We start from the raw sequence: 23,336 nt of genomic DNA, 5'->3' as shown, positions 1-23,336 counted from the left end.
CTCTCTCTCTCTCTCTCTCTCTCAGAGATTTCCCTCTTGTTAGTTCCATTGCTCATTCCCACCCCTGGTGGGAAGATGACAACAGCAGTCCTGGCTTCAAATCTTCTCAGGGTTCTATTCAGAAAAAAAGAGGTGGCCTTTTCTTTACCCAATCTCATAAAAGCCTTAAGACTCAGTCTTGCTTACATCACACACCTGCCCCTGGTAGATCCACTGCAGCTAGGAGAATGTGGTGCTTAAACTGGGTTTCTCCTGAGTCATGGGCTCCATTCCTAGAGTTGGCGATACCCACCCCAACTTGGAATGAGGGAAAAAGGCCCACAAACAAAATTTAAGGACTGTCTGACAGAAGATTGAGGGTGGGGGAAATGGAGACCAAATCCTGGTGGTTGGGCAAACAACTAGTGTCTCCAAAGAAAATTAGTCCTGTTATCATGTGGGAGAAATTTAAAGGTCTCTGTGGCCTGGGTAGTTGAGGAAGGCTTTTGGAATCAAACTAAGACTTGAAAGATGAATAGGATTTCTTTTTTTTAAACGTTTTTAAAAATTTTTAATTAGTTATATATGGCAGAAGAATACATTTTGTTTCATTGCACACAAACAGAACACAACTTTTCGTTTCTCTGGTTGTACACGATGTAGAGTCACACCATATGTTCAGTCATACATGCACCTAGGGTAATGATGTCCTTCTCATTCCACCATCTGAATAGGATTCTACTAGCAGGACTTCTAGTTAAACATTTATTGAGTGCTTACTGTGTGCCAAACACTGATAAAAGCCTCTTATGTTTATCAGTTTTTTTCCTCCCATCCTCCCAGTAGGACTCATTGGATTTGGCAACCATAGTATTGTTGGGATCTTTGACAGACTAATTGGATAGTGTTGAAAAACAAGTGGGCATGGGCTGAGCAGTGATTGAAAGAAAATCAGGGAGGCAGTGAATGCAGGCTGTTCTTTCAGAATAATGACCTTAATGAAGAAAGAGGAAAAAGTAGCATGGTAGGAAGGCAGAATTTATACAGAGAGCTTTAAAAAATATTTTGTAAAGTATAGGATAACTTGGTCTCATGGGCAGAATGAATGAAGACTGTGATTCGTGAAGAGGGAGATGTTGAAGGTAAAGTCAATATTTTCTAATTCTGGAAACTGGTTAAAAAGTAGAAAGAAGGAGATAAATCTAGAAAGGAGATGAGAACTGATCAGCAACCAAGAATGTGAAGGTGAGACAATGTAGTGAAGGTACGTCTGGTGACTAAGGGATACAGACAGTTTCCTGAGAGTTCAATTCATCCCCTGCTAAAGGATGCCTTAAGATGAAAAACATGCTAAAATAAGATTATTTTATTTTTGCAATCTCATTGTGTCAGTGCAGGCTGATTAATAAAGACATTCAGTAGAAATGGACAAGCTGTATCTGAGGAATTTCAGTTACTGAGCCAGTCACTCTGGCTCTTGGCTTATTGCTGCATCAGCTCAGCTCAATAGTCACACAGCTACAGAGAGATCCCATGAATGCTGACCACCCAGTGAGGATCAGTCACACTTTCTGGATTGAAAATTTTTAAGGTGGATTATTTGCCAAATCTGATATTTCTGCCTTTATATTATGTCTCTATGAGATTATAGGGATGTTTGGGGACCCGTGAGTGTTCATTAGCCATCCAGTCTGTTAGCAGGGCAATGGGCTAATTAATCCAGGAACATGCCTTCCTTCAAAAGTTCTCCAATTCTGTGGTTTCCCTGGTGAGTTCTGTTAAGGTGAAATCCCTGTGAGTGTTGAGGGTCCTTAACACAAGGTAAGCAGGTATTAAGCTGGGCTCCCATTTCTGACTCCGAGATAGAAATTCCTGATCACATAAGCCCCCTTTGAAACTTCTCTCGTAATACACAGATGGGGAAGCCAAGCCCCTGAAAAGTAAGGTGATTTAATCAAGGCCACGCAGTAAGTCTATATTAAAACACTCAAACTCAGGATTCTGACCACTCTCCTCTAAGCGGGTGGCTTAGTTGCTGAAACACATCGCCCTCTCTGCACTTTGTGCTCCCTTTGTTAATGGATTCCTTTCTTGATTCCCTAGACCTCAGCAAGTAATATTCTTAAAGGGGGGTAAAAGAACTAAGAGGGAAAATTGAGTAGCTTCAAAGTGGAGAAACAAATGAACTGGAGGGTTGCTTTCTCTTACTGCAATAAAAATTATTTCTTTCTGAATTCTGTATCTGTTCTGCACTTAGTGGCATTTAAGTTCTGAATCCTGAATCCTGAGAATTGAGACACAGTAAAGAACCATCTCCCTCTTCCTATGGAACAGGAGAAAGGACCAGAAGCCTTCAAAAGGAGGACAGGGTACTTTAATTGTGGGTGAATTTGCTCTGTTCTTTACTGCTGTAACCCACTATGAGAAAACCTTATCTAGGTTAAACCCTAAATTAAACGAGTCTAATAAGAAGTAAATGTTTGAGGTAATGAAGTAGTCTTCTCTTTCCAAAGGAAATCTCTGTCAGTGCTGTAAAGTTGCCTATACTTTTAAATGTTTATGACAATTACCACTTGCCTGTGTGCATGGCTTGGGAACAAGAAGTCTAGAGAGCACAAATGTTTGACCCTGCTGTCACTTATAAATTATCTAGAAATAATAGAACATATCTCCAAAAGAAAAAGGAAATAAGCAGAAGAGTTAGGCTTTAGTATATGAACATTCTACTCACAGGGACTTTGGAAGCAACCCTTTAAAAAGAGAGAGAGAGGTGGAGGGAGACAAAAAAGAAAAAGAACACTTTTTGGGTAGACTTTTGTCAGTTTCAATCAATGGCCATACCTGGAAAGCTTCCACACTATTGCTTAGAAAGCATGGTAAGGAAATTAAATGGGAAGAGATGCATATGGTTTGCTTGGCACATCAGTTTGACTTCTGAGTACATAAGTCCCCATGAAGGATTGGTTCTAGGACCCATCTGAGGTACTAAACTAGGGATGCTCAAGTCTCTCATATTGGTGTAATATTTGCATATAATGTATGCACATCTTTTAATATACTCTCATATACTCCCATATAAACTATCTCTAGATCACTTATAATAATATATATATCTATGTAAATAGTTATTATACTATATTTTTAGGGAGTAATGACAGGAAAAATTATGTACATGTTCAGTAGACATATTTTTTTTTCAAAAAAATTTTTAATTTGCAATTGGTTGAATTCACTGATGCAGAACCTGTCAATCTGGAGGGCCCACTGCACAGAGTAGCATAGTAGATCTGATCTGAGATTGCTCCCTAAAGCCCACATGAGGCATTTGCACACAGCAGTGCCTGATACATACATTTTCTCCAGGTCCCCAAATCCTGCAAATGCTCCTTTGGGAATGACTTGAAGCTTGGTGAGGACAAATCTCCTGAAAAGAGAGTGTATATAAAATATCACAACTTATGCATTAATAAGTAATCAAGTGCCTATCATATAATACCGGTGAACAGCCAAGATTTACCAAGTGCCTGCCATTGTGATTGAGATTGCCTTTATATTCTCTCTCTCTTCATCCTCGCCACAAAGCAGTGATGTTAGCACTCTTATTCTCCCCATTTTTCATGAGAAGTGTTTAGGGAAGATAAAAATCTTATTCAAGGTCACATGGCTGGTAAATGGCAGGGCTGGGACATGAGCCTTGCTTGTCGCCTCTGCTCTATGCTATTTCCTAACCCCATGTGAAGCTGCTTCTGTTTCTCTATGTCAACTTCCAATACCTCTTCCTTCATTGTCATGCTCTACTGACCTTGCATCCTATTCTAAAGGGAAAATGAAAACAATAGAAGAAAACGTCCTCATGCTCTTAAGTGGCTCGCTGTCATCAACACTCTATACTCTGGCCTCTAATACCATGGAGAACTGTCCAGGGTCCTGATGGAGAAGAGCCCTCGCTATTCATACTCTCTTTCCTTCTCTTCTTTCTAGTTCAGGTAACCACTATAGCAATTTCCCTTTCTTTCATTGATTAATGATTTTATTCTTCTATCTTCCTTCCACTACTGAATTCTGCCCATTAATAGAAGAATATTTTAAAATTTCTTCCATCTAAAAAAGTCTTCTATTACTATCATTCATCTTCAGTTTTGCCATTTTCTTCTACTTAAAAAACTTGTCTCACCCTGCCAAAAAATTCCATGCAGTAGCTCCTATTTCATGCAGGGAAAAAAAATCCAAATTGTTTATCGTGACCTTCAATACCCTGCAGGAGCTTCTGGCTCTCTAGTCCTCTAACCTCAGTTTTTTTTTTTTTTTTTTTTTTTAAGTTTGGTAAACATTATAATTCACTCTGATAAGAGAGTGTACAATGTATGCTTTAAATAATATTCCCAGATTCATCTCCACATGTGTGTATAATCTCCTAACAGTAAGGCTTAAAATGCAGTGGTTAGGCTGTCCTTCCAAGAAGCAGGAAGGAACACTTCATTACAGAGTTCGCTTTTCTTATCCTGCTCTTGTCACAGAACCCTCTTGCTATTCCTTGGTTATAGCAGGTTCCTAATGATTCTGCATTTGCAATTCTCTCTGTTTAAAACATTCACCTCCCAGATATCTTCATGGCTTGTTCCCTCAGCCATGCAGTTTGTTCTATTGCCATTTTCTCAATGAGGCTTTCCTTTACCACCTTATTTAAAATGACAATTAGCCAGGCTTGGTGGTGCATGCCTGTAAACCCTGAGGCTTGGGGCTGAGGCAGGAGGATCGTGAGTTTAAAGCCAGCCTCAACAACTTAGTGAGGACCTAAGAAAATTAGAAAGACCCTGTTTCAAAATAAAATGTAAAAAAAGAAAATAGGGATGCGGTTATGGCTCAGTGGTTAAGTGCCTCTGGGTTCAATCCGTGGTACCAAAAAAAAAAAAAAAAGACATTTCATCCCACATGGCTTCTGGCCCCTTTACCTGCTTAAATTTTTCTTCATAGCAATTCTGATAGTTCTAAATTCTGCTTCATATATTCTTGTATTTATTTCTCTGTTTTTCATAACTAGAATGTAAGCTCCATGAGGGCAGGGATTTTCCTTTGATTTGTTACTGCTGTAACACAGTGCCTGGCATACAGCACTAGCTGAATGGCTAAATGATGGCTATGATACAGTCTAAAACTTATAGGCTCAAGGGTGAAATTACAAGTGACCCTTTGGGAATCTCTACAATGGGAATACTATTCTTTCTGTGTCTTTCCTCCCTTTGGCTTTGTCTTGCTTCACAACTGATTAACAGGGATTTAGTTTATTTCCCATTTTAACTCTACCTTCCATAAGGCAGTCTGCAAGCAGGAACTGTAATGAAACACTGTGGACTAGGACAGCTTCATAAAATTCACTACTTTAGTCTCCTGTCATCTGCTGGTGTTCATGAAACCAGTTTCAGATAGAGCTGCTACAGAGGCAAACTGTTTTTTTCTTCCCCTTTGTCTGCATTTGGCTATCATGTGCACCTGCTGTGAGGAATCATGAGAGAGGATGCTTTGTTCTGCTCTGCTCTAAAGAAATTTCTGTACTTGTTGAGAAGGCAAAATCAGACTTTAGGACTGACAGGAACCAGTTTTGTGCTACAGTTAAAGTAATAATTGTAAGTGTTACTCAAGGGAAAAAATGAGAAAGGACCCAAAGTACGCAAACATATAAAAGAAAGGTTAGCTTTTGAGCCTGGGCCTCAAAACTACCATGTTATACCAAAAGTATCATCTCTATAAAACCATTTAAACGAAAGTGCTATGATTTAGAATTAGGTGTAATGGATCTGGAGGAGCTCCAAGACAGCCACGTGCTCAGGAGGGTGCACAGCTGCTGTTCTACAGTGTGCATTTTTCCAGGGTATCCTGGGGTGTTGGTTCCAGGATGTCCCTACCCACAGGATGCCAAAATCCATGAATGTTCTGGTCCCTTATACAATTTGGTATGGTGATTGTGTATTGCCTATGCCCTCCTTCTGCATGCTAATGTATAAGTCATCTCTACATTACTTATAATCTAATACAATGCAAGTGTAATGTAAATAGTTATACTGTTTAGTTTAGGGACTAATGGCCAAAAGTCTGTACATATTCAATACAGATGCAATTTTCAAAAAATATTTTGATCCACAGTTGGTCAAATCTGTGGATGTGGAGGGCTGACTGTACTATGTTGCCAGTATTTGGGTTTAGATGCAGATATTCAACAATTTATTATAAAATAGTCTTTGTATTAGATGGTTTTGCTCAACTTTAGGCCACTGTAACTGTTCTGAGTACATTTAAGTTAGACTAGGCTAAGCTATGATGTTTAGTAGATTAAGTATATAAAATACATTTTTGATTATTGATATTTTTAATTTATGGTGGGTTTATCATGCTGTCAATTTAAAAGCATCTGTATGGTTTAAGTTTAATTTACATTAACTTTTTATTTCACAATTTCAAGTTAACTTTCTGCATACATTTATGCTAAGATAGACAAGGAATTTTCTTGTAATATTGAACAGTTTATTAGAATAATTTTAAGAATGCTTGCAATTTTACCAGTAAAGATGATTATTTTTATTGAAAGTTATGTTTACTTGAATGTTTATTGGAGAAAATTAAATTTTCTACTCAAATTTGTATACTCTATTTATTACACAAGGTATATTTTAATCAGCAACTTCCTGATAATGCATTATAACGTTGATGATCTAATTGTAGTCAACTAATTCGAAGGATGGTTTGCAAACTTCCTTTAAACTAAGAACATAGGTAAAGGCATCATCTTGATGAATTTTCATTTTAGAAACGAAGTAAATGAAAGTCTAACAGATTAACTTTAAAATCACATTGCAGCATTTAAGCCTGCCTTGCGAGAGTAAACCTAAATAGAATACAGAAAGACAGCAAAGAGGATCTTTGGAAAGATTAATAGAATGGAAGAAAATCTGTCCATATTGACCAAGGGGAAAAATGAGAGAGAGAGAGAAACAATGAAAGGCATGAAAATGTGCTCAACTTCAGGTAGAACAGGTTTTAAATTAGAGAATTCTGATAATTATTTATAACATTAGATTTGAAAAATAAAATAATATGGATAATTTTCAAGCTGGGTGCGGTGGCACAGGCCTGTAATCCTACTGGCTGGGGAGGCTGAGACAGGAGGATCGGGAGTTCAAAGCTGGACTCAGCAAAAGTGAGGTGCTAAGCAACTCAATGAGAACCTGTCTAAAGAGGGCTGGGGATATAGCTCAGTGGACTCATTCCCCTGAGTTTAATCCCTGGTACCAATATAACAATAAGAAAACAATTTGGGTAATTTTCACAGAAATATAATTTTCTAAAAACTGACTCAAGAAGATACAGAAAATTGAATAGATCCATGACTATTAAAAACTGGTTGGTACTTTAAGAGCTATCCACCAAAAACCAAGTTTAGAATAATATGATTTTAGAAGTTAATTTTAAGGAATAGCAAATCTAAACTTCTACAAACTATCTTAGAGACTACTGTTTTAAACAAAGAAATGCCATCCAACCTAATTTTATGTGGATTGTTAACATCAGCAACAAAAATAGACTAGAACAATAAAAGAATTAAAAAATTAGGCCAAATACACTTATTAACATAAATGGAAAATCTAAAATAATATAGGGGCAATGTATATTCAGTTTGGGTTTGTCCTGGAATTCAAGGGCTGCTTGATGTTATAAAACTCCCTCAAAGAAGTTTTTATATAAATAAATTAAAAGAGAAAAACCACATGTTTTAATTAATAGGCATAGAAAGTGTACTGATAAAGATGATACTCATCCATGCTAAAACTTTTTGACAAGAAGGAAAAAGGAATATTTTAAATCTCAAAAAGAGCAAAATCTATCACATATTAAAATATCATGCTCAATGGTGAAATACTAGACACATTCCATTTAAAATTGGAATAAGTCAAGGATGCCTGCCATTAACTCTTCTATTCAATATTGTTCTAGATACTCCAGCCTACACAGTAAGAGAAGAAGAAAAAGAAATATCAGGATTACTGAAGAAACATTTTTCATTTTCCATAGAAAAGATAACTGTGTACACATATGAAGAAATTCTACTGTATAACCATTTGAAAGATCACTGTTAGAACTAACAAGAATCTAACAAGGTAGTTAGGTGTATGATTAGTGCAAAAAAACTGATTTGCATTCTTTTGTTCTAATTCTCCCACATTAAAGTAAATCAATTAAATGTTACATAACTTGCACAGTATGAAGAAATTAATATAAAAAAGACTTAAGACTTTGGGAGAATAATCAAATATTTAATTGCAAGAAATAAAAAAACTTGAACAAGCAGAAATAGGAGGTTTATACACGAGAAACCTCAATATTGTAAATAGGTCCATTTCAATCTATTTTAATATATATAAACTCAAGCCTGACCTGTCTAAGTTAAAATAGTTCTAAAGAAATTGGAATAAGATTGGGAAAATCAGCATGAAAGGCAATATAATTTTTATAACAGTGATTAAAATACTCTAGTATTAACAGGTATTCAATCAACTAATAGAAGAGAAAAAAGGGCACAGTAACAGACCACAAACAAAAGAATATGACAAATGACAGAGTATCATTAGAAATGAATGGAGGAAGGTAACTAATCAGTAAGGGATGATAGAATTATTGATTATTCATGTGGAAAAATAACATAAGACCTCTGATTGTTACCATATTAAAATCTCAATTCCAGGTATACTAAAGATCTAAATGGAAAAATGAACACTTTAAAAGTTTTAAATAAAAGGTAACAATGTCCTCAGAAGACATTCTCTTAAAAGGATACAAAATTAGTGTACCAAAATGGAAAATTTAATAAATTTAGCACCATTAAACTTATAATTTCCATAAAGAAAAGACATATAAATCAAGAAGATAAGCTATAAACTGATGAGAAATGTTTTTAACACATACAAATAAAGTATATTGAGTTATGAGGAACTTTTCAAAATAATAAGAGATATACAGACAACTCAGTAGAAAAATTGACAAAAGATATGAATTGGCAATTCATGGAAGAGAAAATGCAAAATGGCCAATAAACATAGGAAATATGCTCAACTTTCCTAGTAATCAAGAAGATGCAAATTTAAACAGTAATTATATACTATTACATAGGCAAACATTAAAAGGAAAACTTCACAGGATCAGTGTTGGCAAGGCAATGGAATGAGAAGACATTTTTACACTCTTGATGGAAGGGTATTTTGCTACAAGTGTTTTCAAGAGCCATTTGGCAATACGTATTAAAGTGGAAAATACAAATGCCCTTAGCATATTTATGCCATTCTCTATCTCTGCCACATGTGCACATGGAAACAGGTGAAAGATTAATGATTGCAGCAACATTATGAATGCCAAAAGACTGAATTCTTACATGTTCATGAATAAGAGCACGAATAAATATTAATATACTGTTGTACATTGAGACAATGCAAAATTATAAAGCAATGGAATGAACTGACTATAGCTGCATAGAATAATTGAGATAAATTTCCAAATCATATGTTGAGAAAAGAAAAAAAAAGGTTGACAAGCTTCATGTAGAATGTGAACGGTATGATAAGAGTTTTATGAAGGTTAACAACGTGCAAAACAATACAGCATACTGTTTTGTATTAATCTTGTATTTTCATTTTGTAGTTTTGATGCTCTGATTTTGAGGGGCTTTGCTCACCCTGAAAGAACTGTAAGCCTACCTTTTATTTGCAAACCAACCAATCTTTAGTTCAAACCTCCAACCACCTCCTTTAGCAAGCTTTTGCATTCTGTGTCACTATCCTCTTGCTTTTATCACCCCTGGGGTCAGACATCTGGGACAGCCCCTTTCATTTTCAGAGACTGAAGTTATTCAAATTAGCCTATCTCAATCTGTTTACCTTGTCTGTCCCCTAGCTTGCCCAGGTAAAGTTTTTTGACCACACTATTCCCTTGCTTCCTCTATCTCCTAACTGACAGGGTGTTTCCCTGTGTGTCCCCTACCCTCCTGTGGTGTGATCCCATTTTGGGGGGGTCATTTCTGTGAGTATAACAAAACAAACTATATTTTCAGTGGCACCTGACTCTTTTTTTTTAAATTTTTTATTGTTGGTTGTTCAAAACATTACAAATTTCTTGACATATCATATTCCACACTTTGATTCAAGTGTGTTATGAACTCCCACCTTCACCCCATACACAGATTGCAGAATCACATCAGTTACACATCCATTGATTTACATATTGCCATACTAGTGTCTGTTGTGCTCCGCTGCCGTTCCAATCCTCCACCATCCCCCCTCCCCACCTCTCCCCTCCCCTCCACTCCTCTCTCTCTACCCCCTCCACTGTATAACCCTGAGGGTCTCCTTCCATTTCCATGCATTTTCCCTTCTCTCTCCCTTTCCCTCCCACCTCTCATTCCTGTTAAATGTTAATCTTCTTCTCATGCTCTTCGTCCCTACTCTGATCTTAGTTACTCTCCTTATATCAAAGAAGACATTTGGCATTTGTTTTTTAGGGATTGGCTAGCTTCACTTAGCATAATCTGCTCTAATGCCATCCATTTCCCTGTAAATTCTATGATTTTGTCATTTTTTAATGCAGAGTAATACTCCATTGTGTATAAATGCCACATTTTTTTTTTATCCATTCGTCTATTGAAGGGCATCTAGGTTGGTTCCACAGTCTGGCTATTGTGAATTGTGCTGCTATGAACATCGATGTAGCAGTGTCCCTGTAGCATGCTCTTTTTAGGTCTTTAGGGAATAGACCGAGAAGGGGAATAACTGGGTCAAATGGTGGCTCCATTCCCAGCTTTCCAAGAAATCTCCATACTGCTTTCCAAATTGGCTGCACCAATCTGCAGTCCCACCAGCAATGTACAAGTGTACCCTTTTCCCCACATCCTCGCCAGCACTTGTTGTTTGACTTCCTAATGGCTGCCAATCTTACTGGTGTGAGATGGTATCTTAGGGTGCTTTTGATTTGCATTTCTCTGACTGCTAGAGATGGTGAGCATTTTTTCATGTACTTGTTGATTGACTGTATGTCCTCCTCTGAGAAGTGTCTGTTCAGGTCCTTGGCCCATTTGTTGATTGGGTTGTTTGTTCTCTTATTGTCTAATTTTTTGAGTTCTTTGTATACTCTGGATATTAGGGCTCTATCTGAAGTGTGAGGAGTAAAGATTTGTTCCCAGGGTGTAGGCTCCCTATTTACCTCTCTTATTGTTTCTTTTGCTGAGAAAAAACTTTTTAGTTTGAGTAAGTCCCATTTGTTGATTCTAGTTATTAACTTTTGTGCTATGGGTGTCCTATTGAGGAATTTGGAGCCCGACCCCACCGACTGTAGATCGTAGCCAACTTTTTCTTCTATCAGACGGCGCGTCTCTGATTTGATATCAAGCTCCTTGATCCATTTTGAATTAACTTTTGTGCATGGCGAGAGAAAGGGATTCAGTTTCATTTTGTTGCATATGGATTTCCAGTTTTCCCAGCACCATTTGTTGAAGATGCTATCCTTCCTCCATTGCATGCTTTTAGCCCCTTTATCAAATATAAGGTAGTTGTAGTTTTGTGGATTGGTTTCTGTGTCCTCTATTCTGTACCATTGGTCCACCCGCCTGTTTTGGTACCAGTACCATGCTGTTTTTGTTACTACTGCTCTGTAGTATAGTTTGAAGTCTGGTATCGCTATACCGCCTGATTCACACTTCTTGCTTAGCATTGTTTTTGCTATTCTGGGTCTTTTGTTTTTCCATATGAATTTCATGATTGCTTTCTCTATTTCTACAAGAAATGCCATTGGGATTTTGATTGGCATTGCATTAAACCTATAGAGAACTTTTGGTAATATCGCCATTTTGCTGATGTTAGTTCTGCCTATCCATGAACAGGGTATATTTTTCCATCTTCTAAGATCTTCTTCTATTTCTCTCTTTAGGGTTCTGTAGTTTTCATTGTATAAGTCTTTCACCTCTTTTGTTAGGTTGATTCCCAAGTATTTTATTTTTTTTGAAGATATTGTGAATGGAGTGGTTGTCCTCATTTCCATTTCAGAGGATTTGTCGCTGATATACAGGAATCCCTTTGATTTATGCGTGTTGATTTTATATCCTGCCACTTTGCTGAATTCATTTATTAGCTCTAATAGTTTCTTTGTAGACCCTTTTGGGTCTGCTAGGTATAGAATCATGTCATCTGCAAATAGTGATAATTTAAGTTCTTCTTTTCCTATTTTGATGCCTTTAATTTCTTTCGTCTGTCTAATTGCTCTGGCCAGTGTTTCGAGAACTATGTTGAACAGAAGTGGTGAGAGAGGGCATCCCTGTCTTGTTCCAGATTTTAGAGGGAATGCCTTCAATTTTTCTCCATTCAGAATGATGCTAGCCTGAGGCTTAGCATAGATGGCTTTTACAATATTGAGGTATGTTCCTGTTATCCCTAGTTTTTCTAGAGTTTTGAACATAAAGGGATGCTGTACTTTGTCGAATGCTTTTTCCGCATCTATCGAGATGATCATATGGTTCTTATTTTTAAGTCTATTGATGTGGTGAATAACATTTATTGATTTCCGTATATTGAACCAGCCTTGCATCCCAGGGATGAATCCTACTTGATCATGGTGCACAATTTTTTTGATATGTTTTTGTATCCGAGTGGCCAGAATTTTGTTGAGGATTTTTGCATCTAGGTTCATTAGAGATATTGGTCTGTAGTTTTCTTTCTTTGAAGTGTCTTTGTCTGGTTTAGGTATCAGGGTGATGTTGGCCTCATAGAATGAATTTGGAAGTTCTCCCTCTTTTTCTATTTCCTGAAGTAGCTTGAAAAGTATTGGTATTAGTTCTTCTTTAAAGGTTTTGTAAAATTCTGCTGTATACCCATCCGGTCCTGGGCTTTTCTTAGTTGGTAGTCTTTTTATGGTTTCTTCTATTTCCTCAATTGATATTGGTCTGTTTAGGTTGTCTATATCCTCCTGACTCAATCTGGGCAGATCATATGATTTAAGAAATTTATCTATGCCTTCACTATCTTCTAATTTATTGGAGTATAAGGATTCAAAATAGTTTTTGATTATCTTCTGTATTTCTGAAGTGTCTGTTGTGATATTGCCTCTTTCATCCCGTATGTTAGTAATTTGAGTTCTCTCTCTTCTTCTCTTTGCTAGCATGGCTAAGGGTCTGTCGATTTTGTTTATTTTTTCAAAGAACCAACTTTTAGTTTTGTCAATTTTTTCAATTGTTTCTTTTGTTTCGATTTCATTAATTTCAGCTCTGATTTTAATTATTTCTTGCCTTCTACTTCTTTTGCTGTTGTTTTGCTCTTCTTTTTCAAGGATTTTGAGATGAAGTATGAGATCATGTATTTGTTGGTTTTTTCTTTTTTTAAGGAATGAACTCCAAGCAATGAATTTTCCTCTTAGAACTGCTTTCAATGTGTCCCATAGATTCCGATATGTTGTGTCTGTGTTTTCATTAATCTCTAAGAATTTTTTAATTTCTTCCTTGATGTCTTCTATAACCCATTGATCGTTCAGTAACCTATTGTTCATTCTCCAAGTGATGTATTCTTTTCCCTTCCTTCTTTTATCATTGATTTTCAGTTCCATTCCATTATGATCAGATAGGATGCATGGTATTATCTCTACTCCTTTATATTGTCTAAGAGTTTCCCTGTGACATAATATATGATCTATTTTTGAGAAGGATCCATGTGCTGCTGAGAAAAAAGTGTAACTGCTTGATGTTGGGTGGTATATTCTATATATGTCAATTAAGTCTAGGTTATTAATTGTGTTATTGAGTTCTATAGTTTCCTTATTCAACTTTTGTTTGGAAGATCTGTCCAGTGGTGATAGAGGTGTGTTGAAGTCTCCCATGATTATTGTATGGTGGTCTATTAGACTCTTGAACTTGAGAAGAGTTTGTTTGATGAACATAGCTGCACCATTGTTTGGGGCATATATATTTATGATTGTTATGTCTTGTTGGTGTATGTTTCCCTTGAGCAGTATGTAGTGTCCCTCTTTATCCCTTTTGATTAACTTTGGCTTGAAATCTATTTTATTTGATATGAGTATGGATACTCCTGCTTGTTTCCGAAGTCCATATGAGTGATATGATTTTTCCCAACCTTTCACCTTCAGCCTATGTATGTCTTTTCCTATCAAATGCGTCTCCTGTAGGCAGCATATTGTTGGGTCTTGTTTTGTGATCCATTCTACTAGCCTGTGTCTCTTAATTGGTGAGTTTAAGCCATTAACATTTAGGGTTATTATTGAGATATGGGTTGTTATTCCAGCCATATTTGTTTATTTCTGTTACTAAACATGGTTTGTTTTCCTCTTTGATTATTTCCCCCCCCTTTACTGTCCTACCTCCCACTGTTGGTTTTCATTGTTATTTTCCATTTCCTCGTCCTGTAATGCTTTGGCGAGGATGTTTTGAAGAGATGGTTTTCTAGCTGCGAATTCTTTAAACTTTTGTTTATCGTGGAAGGTTTTAATTTCATCTTCCATCCTGAAGCTTAATTTCGCTGGATACACAATTCTTGGTTGGAACCCATTTTCTTTCAGTGTTTGAAATATGTTATTCCAGGATCTTCTAGCTTTCAGAGTCTGTGTTGAAAGATCAGCTGTTATCCTGATTGGCTTACCCCTAAATGTAATCTGCTTCCTTTCTCTTGTAGCTTTTAAAATTCTCTCCTTATGCTGTATGTTGGGCATCTTCATTATAATGTGTCTAGGTGTGGATCTCTTATGATTTTGCACATTCGGCGTCCTGTAGGCTTCTAGGATTTGGGATTCTGTCTCATTCTTCAAGTCTGGGAAGTTTTCTCGTATTATTTCATTGAATAGACTGCTCATTCCTTTGGTTTGGAGCTCTGTACCTTCCTGTATCCCAATGACTCTTAAGTTTGGTCTCTTAATGTTATCCCATATTTCTTGGATGTTCTGCTCATGGTTTCTTAACAGTCTTGCTGAGCTGTCTATGTTCTTTTCCAGTTGAAATACTTTGTCTTCATTGTCTGATGTTCTATCTTCTAAGTGTTCTACTCTGCTGGTAGTATTCTCCATTGAGTTTTTAAGTTGGTTTATTGCTTCCTGCATTTCTAGGATTTCTGTTTGTTGGTTTTTTATAACCTCTATCTCCCTGTATAGTTGATCCTTTGCTTTCTGCATTTGTTTGTGTAATTCATTGTGGAACTGATCTTTCATTGTCTGATTTTGCTCTCTAATGTCTTCCTTGATACTCCAGATCATCTGAAGCATGTATATCCTGAATTCTTTATCTGACATTCCATCTGCTGCAGCTGTTACCTCTTCTAAAGTTGCGTTGACCTGCATTGCTTGTGGTCCTTTCTTGTCTTTTCATACTGCTTGTGTATCTTTCCTGCAGGCGCGGGCGGCGGCTCTGCTCTCTCCTTATTCCAATTGGGGAGTCGTGACTACCACGCCGGCAGCTCACTGGGCCTGTTCTGGGCGCTGGCGGCGGCTCTGTTCTGCCCCTACTCCAATTGGGGTCACGAGTGTACCACGCCGGCAGGCCACCGGGCCTGATCCGCCGGTCGGTTGCAGGTTTGCCTACCCTGCAGGCGCGGGCGGCGGCTCTACTCTGCCCCTACTCCAAATGGGGTGACGTGTCTGTCGTACCGGCAGGCCACTGGGCCTGTCCCGCTGGTCGGTCGCAGATCTGCCCACCTTTCGGGCACGGGTGGAGGCTCTGCTCTGCCCCTACTCCAATTGGGGTGTCGTGACTACCCCGCCTGCAGTTCGCTGGGCCTGTTCCTGGCATGGGCGGCGACTCTGCTCTGCCCCTACTCCTATTAGGGTGGTGTGTGTACCACGCCGGCAGGCTCCTGGGCCTGATCCGCCGGTTTGTCGCAGGTCTGCCTACCTTGCAGGCGCGGGCGGCGGATCTGCCCTGCCCCTCCTACCACGCCTGAGGACCCCTGGGCCTGATCTGCAGGTTGGTCACAGGTCTGCTCACCCTGCGGGCATGGGTGGCGGTTCCGCTCCGCCCCCACTCCAATTGGGTTCACGTGACCACCACACCGGCAGGGCGAAGGATCTGCTCTGCCCCTACTCCAGTTGGGGTGACGTGTGTACCACGCTGGAAGGCCACTTGGCCTGACCCGCCAGTCTGTCACAGGTCGGTTTACCTTGCAAGCGCGGGCGGCGGCTCTGCCCTGCCCCTCCTACCACGCCCGTGTACCACTGGGTCGCAGGTCTGCCCACCTTGCGGGCGCGGGTGGCGGTTCCGCTCCGCCCCCTCTCCAATTGGGGTCACGCGGACACCACGCTGGCGAGCTGCTGGGCCTGCTCCAGGCGCTGGCGGCGGCCCGGCTCCTCCCCTCTGGCTTGAAGACAAATCGAGGAGACTCGGGTGTCTGTGCCTCACCCCCCCTACCAGGAGACCAACTGTTTCTGTCGCCGCTGGTATTGATGAAGTTCTCTCCTCCGCCGCTTTCTGATGACATCAGATCTCTGCCATGTTGGTATCCTATGCGAATGGCAGCATTTCGTTCCCCTTGCCGGGCAACCAAAGCAACGGGTGAGTCCTGACCGGCCCTCAGCAGGACCCGGACCGAGAAGCAGTTTCCGCGGGCTCCTAGCCCTGGGCCAGTGCAGTTCCGGGAGCCGGAACTCGGCCGCTCCGTGCTCGGTGTATGCTCCGATAAGAGTAGGCTCCAAGAAGCAGTCCCCACGGGCTCAGTTCCGGGAGCCGGAACTCGGCCGCTTAGTGCTTGGTGTATGCTCTGATAGGAGCAGGGTCCAAGAAGCAGCCTCCGCAGGCTCCCCAGCCCTGGGCCAGGGCGGTTCCGGGAGCCGGAACTCGGCCGCCCCGCGCTCGGTGTTCGCTCCGAAGAGCAGGTTCTAAGAAGCACCCAGGCACTGAGCCTGAGCAATCTGTCTGCAAGCCGCAGGCGAATGGCAGCCTGAAATTGCCTGTTCTATGGCTGAATGAGCTGCGGTCAGTCGAAAACAGGGATGGTGATGTCAGCTTTCCAACATGGTGGCCGCTGGCCTCCTCTGTGGTCTGAGCGGTGTGGAGAACCGAGATGGACCGCTTCCTTCCCCCATCTCGAACCCAGAGTTCAGCCCTGAGTATGGTGCTTGCACGGCTGGCAGAAACTGCAGCGCTGTATCCCTGCGTCGCTATCTCCTCGTTTCCCAGCGCGCGCTGCAGACTCTAGCCGCGGGGCGATTTGCTGAATAAGCAGTGTTACCCTCCGTGCGACAAACCTCTCGCGTTTGAGTCCCCGTAGCCGATCCTCGTGCGATGGAAATCCTTCCTCCAGGTTCCGGAGCACCCCACTATTGCTGGAAATTCCTAACAAGATAGCCTTTAGCCGTCCTGACTTGTCATACTCCCACACAGTGAAGCAGCATACGGGGGCAATGCACTCCCCTCGCCGCCATCTTCCTAATCCGGCAGCTGACTCTTGATCTCTTGGCTTCACCATACCTGAATAACAAAGTCTGTATTTTGAAACAAGTACAAAGATGCATGTATGCTTATTAAAAGGGAAATAACTTCTGAGAATGGCTGGCACTAGAATCAACTAGTATTTGCCAACAAGAGGAAAAGGAGTGGTATGAAACAGTATCTAAAATATTCTGTTTTTCTTTTTAATAAAAGAACTGAACAATTATGACCAAATGTTAAGATTTGGCTGAGTGATATTATATGGATAATTGTTATTCTGTATAGTTCATGAAATATTTCATAAATTTTTCAAGATTAAAATTCTCACCAGGCCATATCCCAAGTATTCTTTATTTGTTTACTTGTTTTTAAACAGAGCTGTTTAAAAGTTATCATCATACCATGTTAGTCAGATGGCACCTTTACCCCACTCTCAGGGACATAAAGCACATGAATGGTTTATGTAAGTATGCACAATTCACCAAGATGGCTCTGAGAATTTTTTTCTGGTTTATATTGCAAGTTACTTAATGTTTCCTCCATGATAAATGGGATGGGTGGGATTTGCTTTTCTCTTCCCTGAAATTGGGAAGCTGTAGGATTCCCTTGAACTCTGTCTCTGTTAGAAGCAATTCATATTTTGGGCAGCCCATTCACCCTTGGCCAAATTTAATTTCCCTGTCTGGCTTACAGGAGAATGGTTTAAAAGATTCCATAAAAAGCTTTTCTGGCAGCCTGGAAAATGGCCAATATTCTTTCTGAGAAAGCTGCCTTTTTATGATGGCCCAAGTGTAAATGACACTGTGCTCAGTGTTCTTTGAATTTCACACAAGTTTAAAAATTAAAGTGAGAACAGCTTGGCAAAGGATATACAGAAAATAAATTGATCATCTTCCCGACCTCAAAATGCTGAGTTTTTGTGCTTCATCTTGTTCAGGTCAAATTCTTACCCTAATTAACTTTTGGGGATTGTGTTTAGGAAAATTCTCCAGAGAAGTAGATGGAATTGAATAAACAAACCATATAGGAAAAAAAAAAAAAAAACAAAACTAGTCCAGGTAACTAGAATTAACTCTTTGCCATGCTCCTGCAGATAAACACTCCACTTTCAACATCATTTGGGATCTAACTGGTTACATTTCTCATGTTACAACACATGGGTTTGTAGCTAGGGGGAGGTGGGAGCAGTTGTTCCATAGGAAGAGGTGGTTTCAATATATAAATTGACCTTAAGTTAAACATTTTTAAAAACTTCTTCACATTTTGGCTCAAATCCTAACTGTCTAGGTCATTGTCAAATACAGAGAAATTGATCCAGCTAGCATTAGCCCATCACTCACTTCCGGCTTGTAAAAGTTAAGGGCCAAGGATTCATTGGGGGTTATAAAATCTCCCAGTGAGGACATCTTGGTACAGAAGCATTCGCGTTCTCGGTATCCCTCTGCTATGGTGTGGGAAGGATGCTTGTTCTTCACATGAGCTATTTGAAGGGATTGTCATGCATTTTCTGCATTTCGGGGGAAGCAAAGATTAGAACATGATTCAGGTGTTATGTGTAAAGATAAAGGGTGACCAGTGGCTTTGGGAGAGAGTTGCAGATCCATAGACAATTAGGCAAGGGTGTAGATTTCTTGATGAGCCAGACCTGGACCCAGCAGAAGGGAACAGCTTATCCTGAGAAAAAATGGATTTGCCTGTATAGAGAACTGACACCAAAAGAGAAGTGGACACTGAACTCAAGACGGAGTCAAGTCTCCAGTAGGAGGGCACTGCCAACCCCACGGGATCTCCCATGAAGAATAAGCATTAGCATTTGGATACCTGTCACACTTCAAGGGTCCCAAGGGCTGATGGCCACTGTGCCATTAATGATAAATCCAGGTCCTTTCTCTCTAATCTCTCTCCCTGCAGGGCCCAACCTAGTTGGGACCAGAAACAATAGCAACTGAAGAAAGAAATGAAATAAGGGAGAGAGAAGTAATGTCTTCCTCACCAATTGTGGGTTTTCGAGCCTGAGGAAAGCTCATACTGTGGAAGACTGCTTTAAATAGGATGAAAGAGTGAAGCTCTGATACTAAACAGTGCTGGACTTTAATTATATTTATGCAACTGGAACAGCTGTGGGGCCTGTCCATAGCTTCATCTGGGGTATAAAAAAATGAGTCAAGAGTGTATGTTTGCCTCCATCTTGATCAATACATTATGATTTCTGAGTTGGTGAAACCCCCCCAAGTCATCCTTTGTGATGCTCCATCTGTGGGCAAAAAAAAAGTGTTATGAACTTAAGGGGGAGAATGAGTGGAAATGCAAGCAGAGCCTTTTTATTTAGCTCTTATGATCTGGGATGGTGAGCGATTTAGGACAGAGAGAGCAATTTGGCTTTATCTCTTGGCACAATTTAAGATAGTCAAGAAACAACTGCCAGTCAGATGCCAATGGTGGGGACTGTCTACCTGATACCAGAACAGCTGAAGGAGGGGAGACTATTTATTCAGGTAAACTACCAGGTTTACCTGATGAGGGAAGACGAGGCCCTTGTGTTAACTCAGCCCATAATGCCAGAATGAGTTGTTTAGGGAGATTTATTAAAACCTCACTAGATAGAAACTCCAGTGAGGTAGGCACCACACCAGTTAAGCCTCCAATCACACCTCATTGTCCTCTGATTCTCTGTGGCTTCTCCTCAACAACCTTTCTGGAGTGATGATTCTTCACTTTTATCATCTCCTTGGGAGCAAGTGCCTTCTAGTAGCTGTTTGAATCTGCTTTCCTTTTACTTCCTTTTATGTCCCCTTATCTCAACGTCTGTGCTGGGCTGATAGAAGGGACAAGAAACCACTGCTTACTGTGTACCACTCCTGACTTACCTCCTCCTTCCTGCAACCTTTCTCCAAGGTTGTGAGACTTTTCTTCCTAACTCTGCCCTCCCTTGTTTGCAGTAACTGGTCACAGAATTGCTCTTCTCACCAGTTTATCACCTGCTCTCTTTCATCTTCTTACCTGAATATGATACTTCATTTATGATTCATTTTCATACAAAATCTTTGGATGAAAAACCAACATGACGAAGAGAAAACATCACTGGGGTCAAAATTAGAAGTTTGAACCCTATTCTGGCTCTGCTACAAGGTACTTAAATGACTGGGAAAAGTCAAGTCCCATCTGTAAAACCGGACAAGTTGCACCAGTTGATCTCTAAGGCTCTATAGGTAATTTTTACAATGTGGTTAACAGTGGGATTCTCTTCAAGTCAGAGACAATTTTATATTAAGTACTCAACACAGCATGAAGCTCATCCTAGGGGATTAGAGAACAAGGGCTAGCCTTACTTTTTCTTGAGTCAAGGTCAACATCTCTTGAGCCTGCTGCTTCTTCCCATCTCTGCCATTACCCAGGACCTGTTCTCATCCCCTCATGTCTGTAGCCCTGGCTGTGACAGTAGGTCAGGTCCTCCTCCTCTGATCTCTAGTGTCCAACCTGGCTCATTTATGATCAGAGAGGTCCTCCTAAACACTGCTTACCATTGATGTTCTCCCCCTCAAAAGCAAGATAGAGCAAAAGCCAACAAAAATTAAAAACAAAGCCCTTCCGTTGCTCACTGCTGCCGAGTCTCCATCAACCACTTGAGGCTTCCACAATTTGCCTCCCCTTTCTTTTTTCTTTTGGTACCTGGGATTGAACTCAGGGGCACTTGACCACTGAGCCCCCTCCCTAGCCCTATTTTGTATTTTATTTAGAGACAGGGTCTTGCTGAGTTGCTTAGCACCTCATTTTTGCTGAGACTGGCTTTGAACCCTCAATCCTCCTGCCTCAGCTTCCCAAGCCACTGGGATTACAGGTGTGTGCCACCTGCCCCTGCACCCAGATTCTGCCTCCCCTTCCATTCCAGCTAAAAGCTCTACTACTTCCTGCAGTTTAACTCAACTCTCCAGACTTTTACCACTTGATGGTTTGTGTTAAGTTTTGTTCTAAAGTAGTTCAGGTCTAGATCCTCTCTCCTAAGCATATGGGATGGTCACACAGAGTAGGAACTTGTTTGGATTCCATAGAGCTCAGTCAGTGCTTTGCACATTTCACGTATTCATACATGTTAGTAGATGGGGAAGAGTGATGTTTATGCTGGAAAATGTTCTTAGTTTCAAGGCATCTGAGTATCTCATACTGTAAATCAAAGAAATTTTCAGTCCATTTAAAATTATTCTTCCCATACTGATCAGTTTTGTTCAAAACAGCATCTAGAATATTTATGAATTATAAATAAGGAATCTAAATAAGAACTTAACACAGACATGGTGAAAAATGTGAAAGTATTTTTTATGATCTGAGAGAGTAGTTGGTGTAAAGTAAAAACTGCAAATCATTGGCCCATCAATGAAATCTAGCCCAAAGCAGATTTTGTTCAGTCCACATATTATTTTAAAGAAATTTGAGTTGGTTGCCAGCACTTCAGATTTGTGAGAGTTCTTCTAAAATTGTAGATTTATAGCTAAATTTGTAGATTTATAGCTATATAAATGCAGCAACACTGAGTTGCATTCCCACATAATCACAATTGGCTACAGTTGAATTATGTGTGATACCTTAGATGTGGCACGAACTGCCAGCTGGCCAGAGTCTTCCTGGTATGTTTTGCTGTTTTCTACCTTAAGACTTTGAGACTGGGATTTCTGGTATCTGAAAACTCACATTGTGAATGGGCTTGAACTCTCTAGAACCCAGGGATTCTCTCCTGGCTGCTTATCATCATTGCCTGGGGGAGTTTTTACATGCTCTAAATCCCTAAGCTTCATGCTGGAAGGGGGTGGGCCATAGGCATCCTTATTTTAAAAGCTCCCCAGGTTATTTTAATGCATAATGAGGTTGAGGACCCCCTGCTTTGCAGCAGTAAACTGCTGTGATCAGTAGTTAGTTGGCAAGCACCTGTGAGAGTGATGGGACAGGTTTTTACAAAGCTGCTCTTTCCTATATCTCTCTCCTTTCTGCATGTGGTTAAGGCATAATCTAAGCTGTTCCTGATAACCTGGGAAGAAGGAGAAACCCTAGATTAACACATTGCTATGATTTTTTTTTTTTTGGAATAACAACATAAATAAAGAGGTATATATTCCCTCGGAGACCTCCTTCTTGGATCCAAAGAATTCAAGTATTTGGGTAACTTGGCCTGGATCTGAGTGGGGAGGACTCTACCTCAGGTATATAGTGCAATGAATAGGAGAATTGTGCACCCTAATAGAGAAGGAGAACATTGGGGTGAGATAAAACAGGCCAGAGGAGAATGCAGGGTTAAGAGCAGCTGTTGAAAGTCAGAGGGCATCCACTTGTTCTTTTGACAGATATTTGCTGTGTTCCTATTCAAATGTCAGACATTGTTTTAAGCCCTGATGATACAATGGTAAAGATATAAAAACAAAAACCAAGTGTCTGCCATAATGAGTTCTGTTCTTCATGGAGAAGTGGGCAATGAGAAAGAGTTTGATAAAAAACAAGTGTAGCTATGGGGCAATTAATTGGATTGAAAAGAGGATCAAACCCACATAAAATAAGGGGACAAAAAAGAAATATCCATTTAAAAATTACAAACATACTTACATATGTATAAATAGATGGATGGAAAGACAGGGAAGGAGGAAGGGAAGAAGGAATGTGGCAAGTGTAACTACCTTGTATAGTTATTCATTTACAAATCATTTAGGCAGCATTTACTATATGACACATGTATCTAGAGTTTTGTTAAAAACAGTGGTGAACAAGATGTATTTTCTTCCCTACCAAGTTTAATTCCATTGTGAGAAACACACACACACACACACACACAGTATCTAATAATTATAGTTCAGAATGTGTGTGGTGGTAATGATGACGATATTTTCTGTGTGAGGCACTGTGCTAAATATTTCATTTGCAGCATTTA

At 39.9% G+C, this 23,336-nt stretch overlaps 1 protein-coding gene across 1 annotated transcript in view; it reads right to left on the bottom strand.

The window, feature by feature from the left end:
* Fshr (follicle stimulating hormone receptor) overlaps positions 1-23,336 on the bottom strand; it is a 171,848-nt gene that overhangs the window by 90,113 nt on the left and 58,399 nt on the right. Inside the window, exon 2 of the mRNA XM_046422258.2 lies at positions 3,332-3,403. Coding sequence (XP_046278214.1) covers positions 3,332-3,403 — 72 coding nt within the window. The remainder of the gene's footprint in view (positions 1-3,331; positions 3,404-23,336) is intronic.

Source organism: Marmota monax, unplaced genomic scaffold (assembly GCF_021218885.2).
Source record: "Marmota monax isolate L192 unplaced genomic scaffold, Marmota_monax_Labrador192_F-V1.1 WCK01_AAM20220418_F8-fsc00015, whole genome shotgun sequence".
Lineage (NCBI taxonomy): Eukaryota > Metazoa > Chordata > Mammalia > Rodentia > Sciuridae > Marmota > Marmota monax.
The sequence above is the reverse complement of the archived record's forward strand: the minus strand, read 5'-3'. Positions and strand labels throughout refer to the sequence as shown.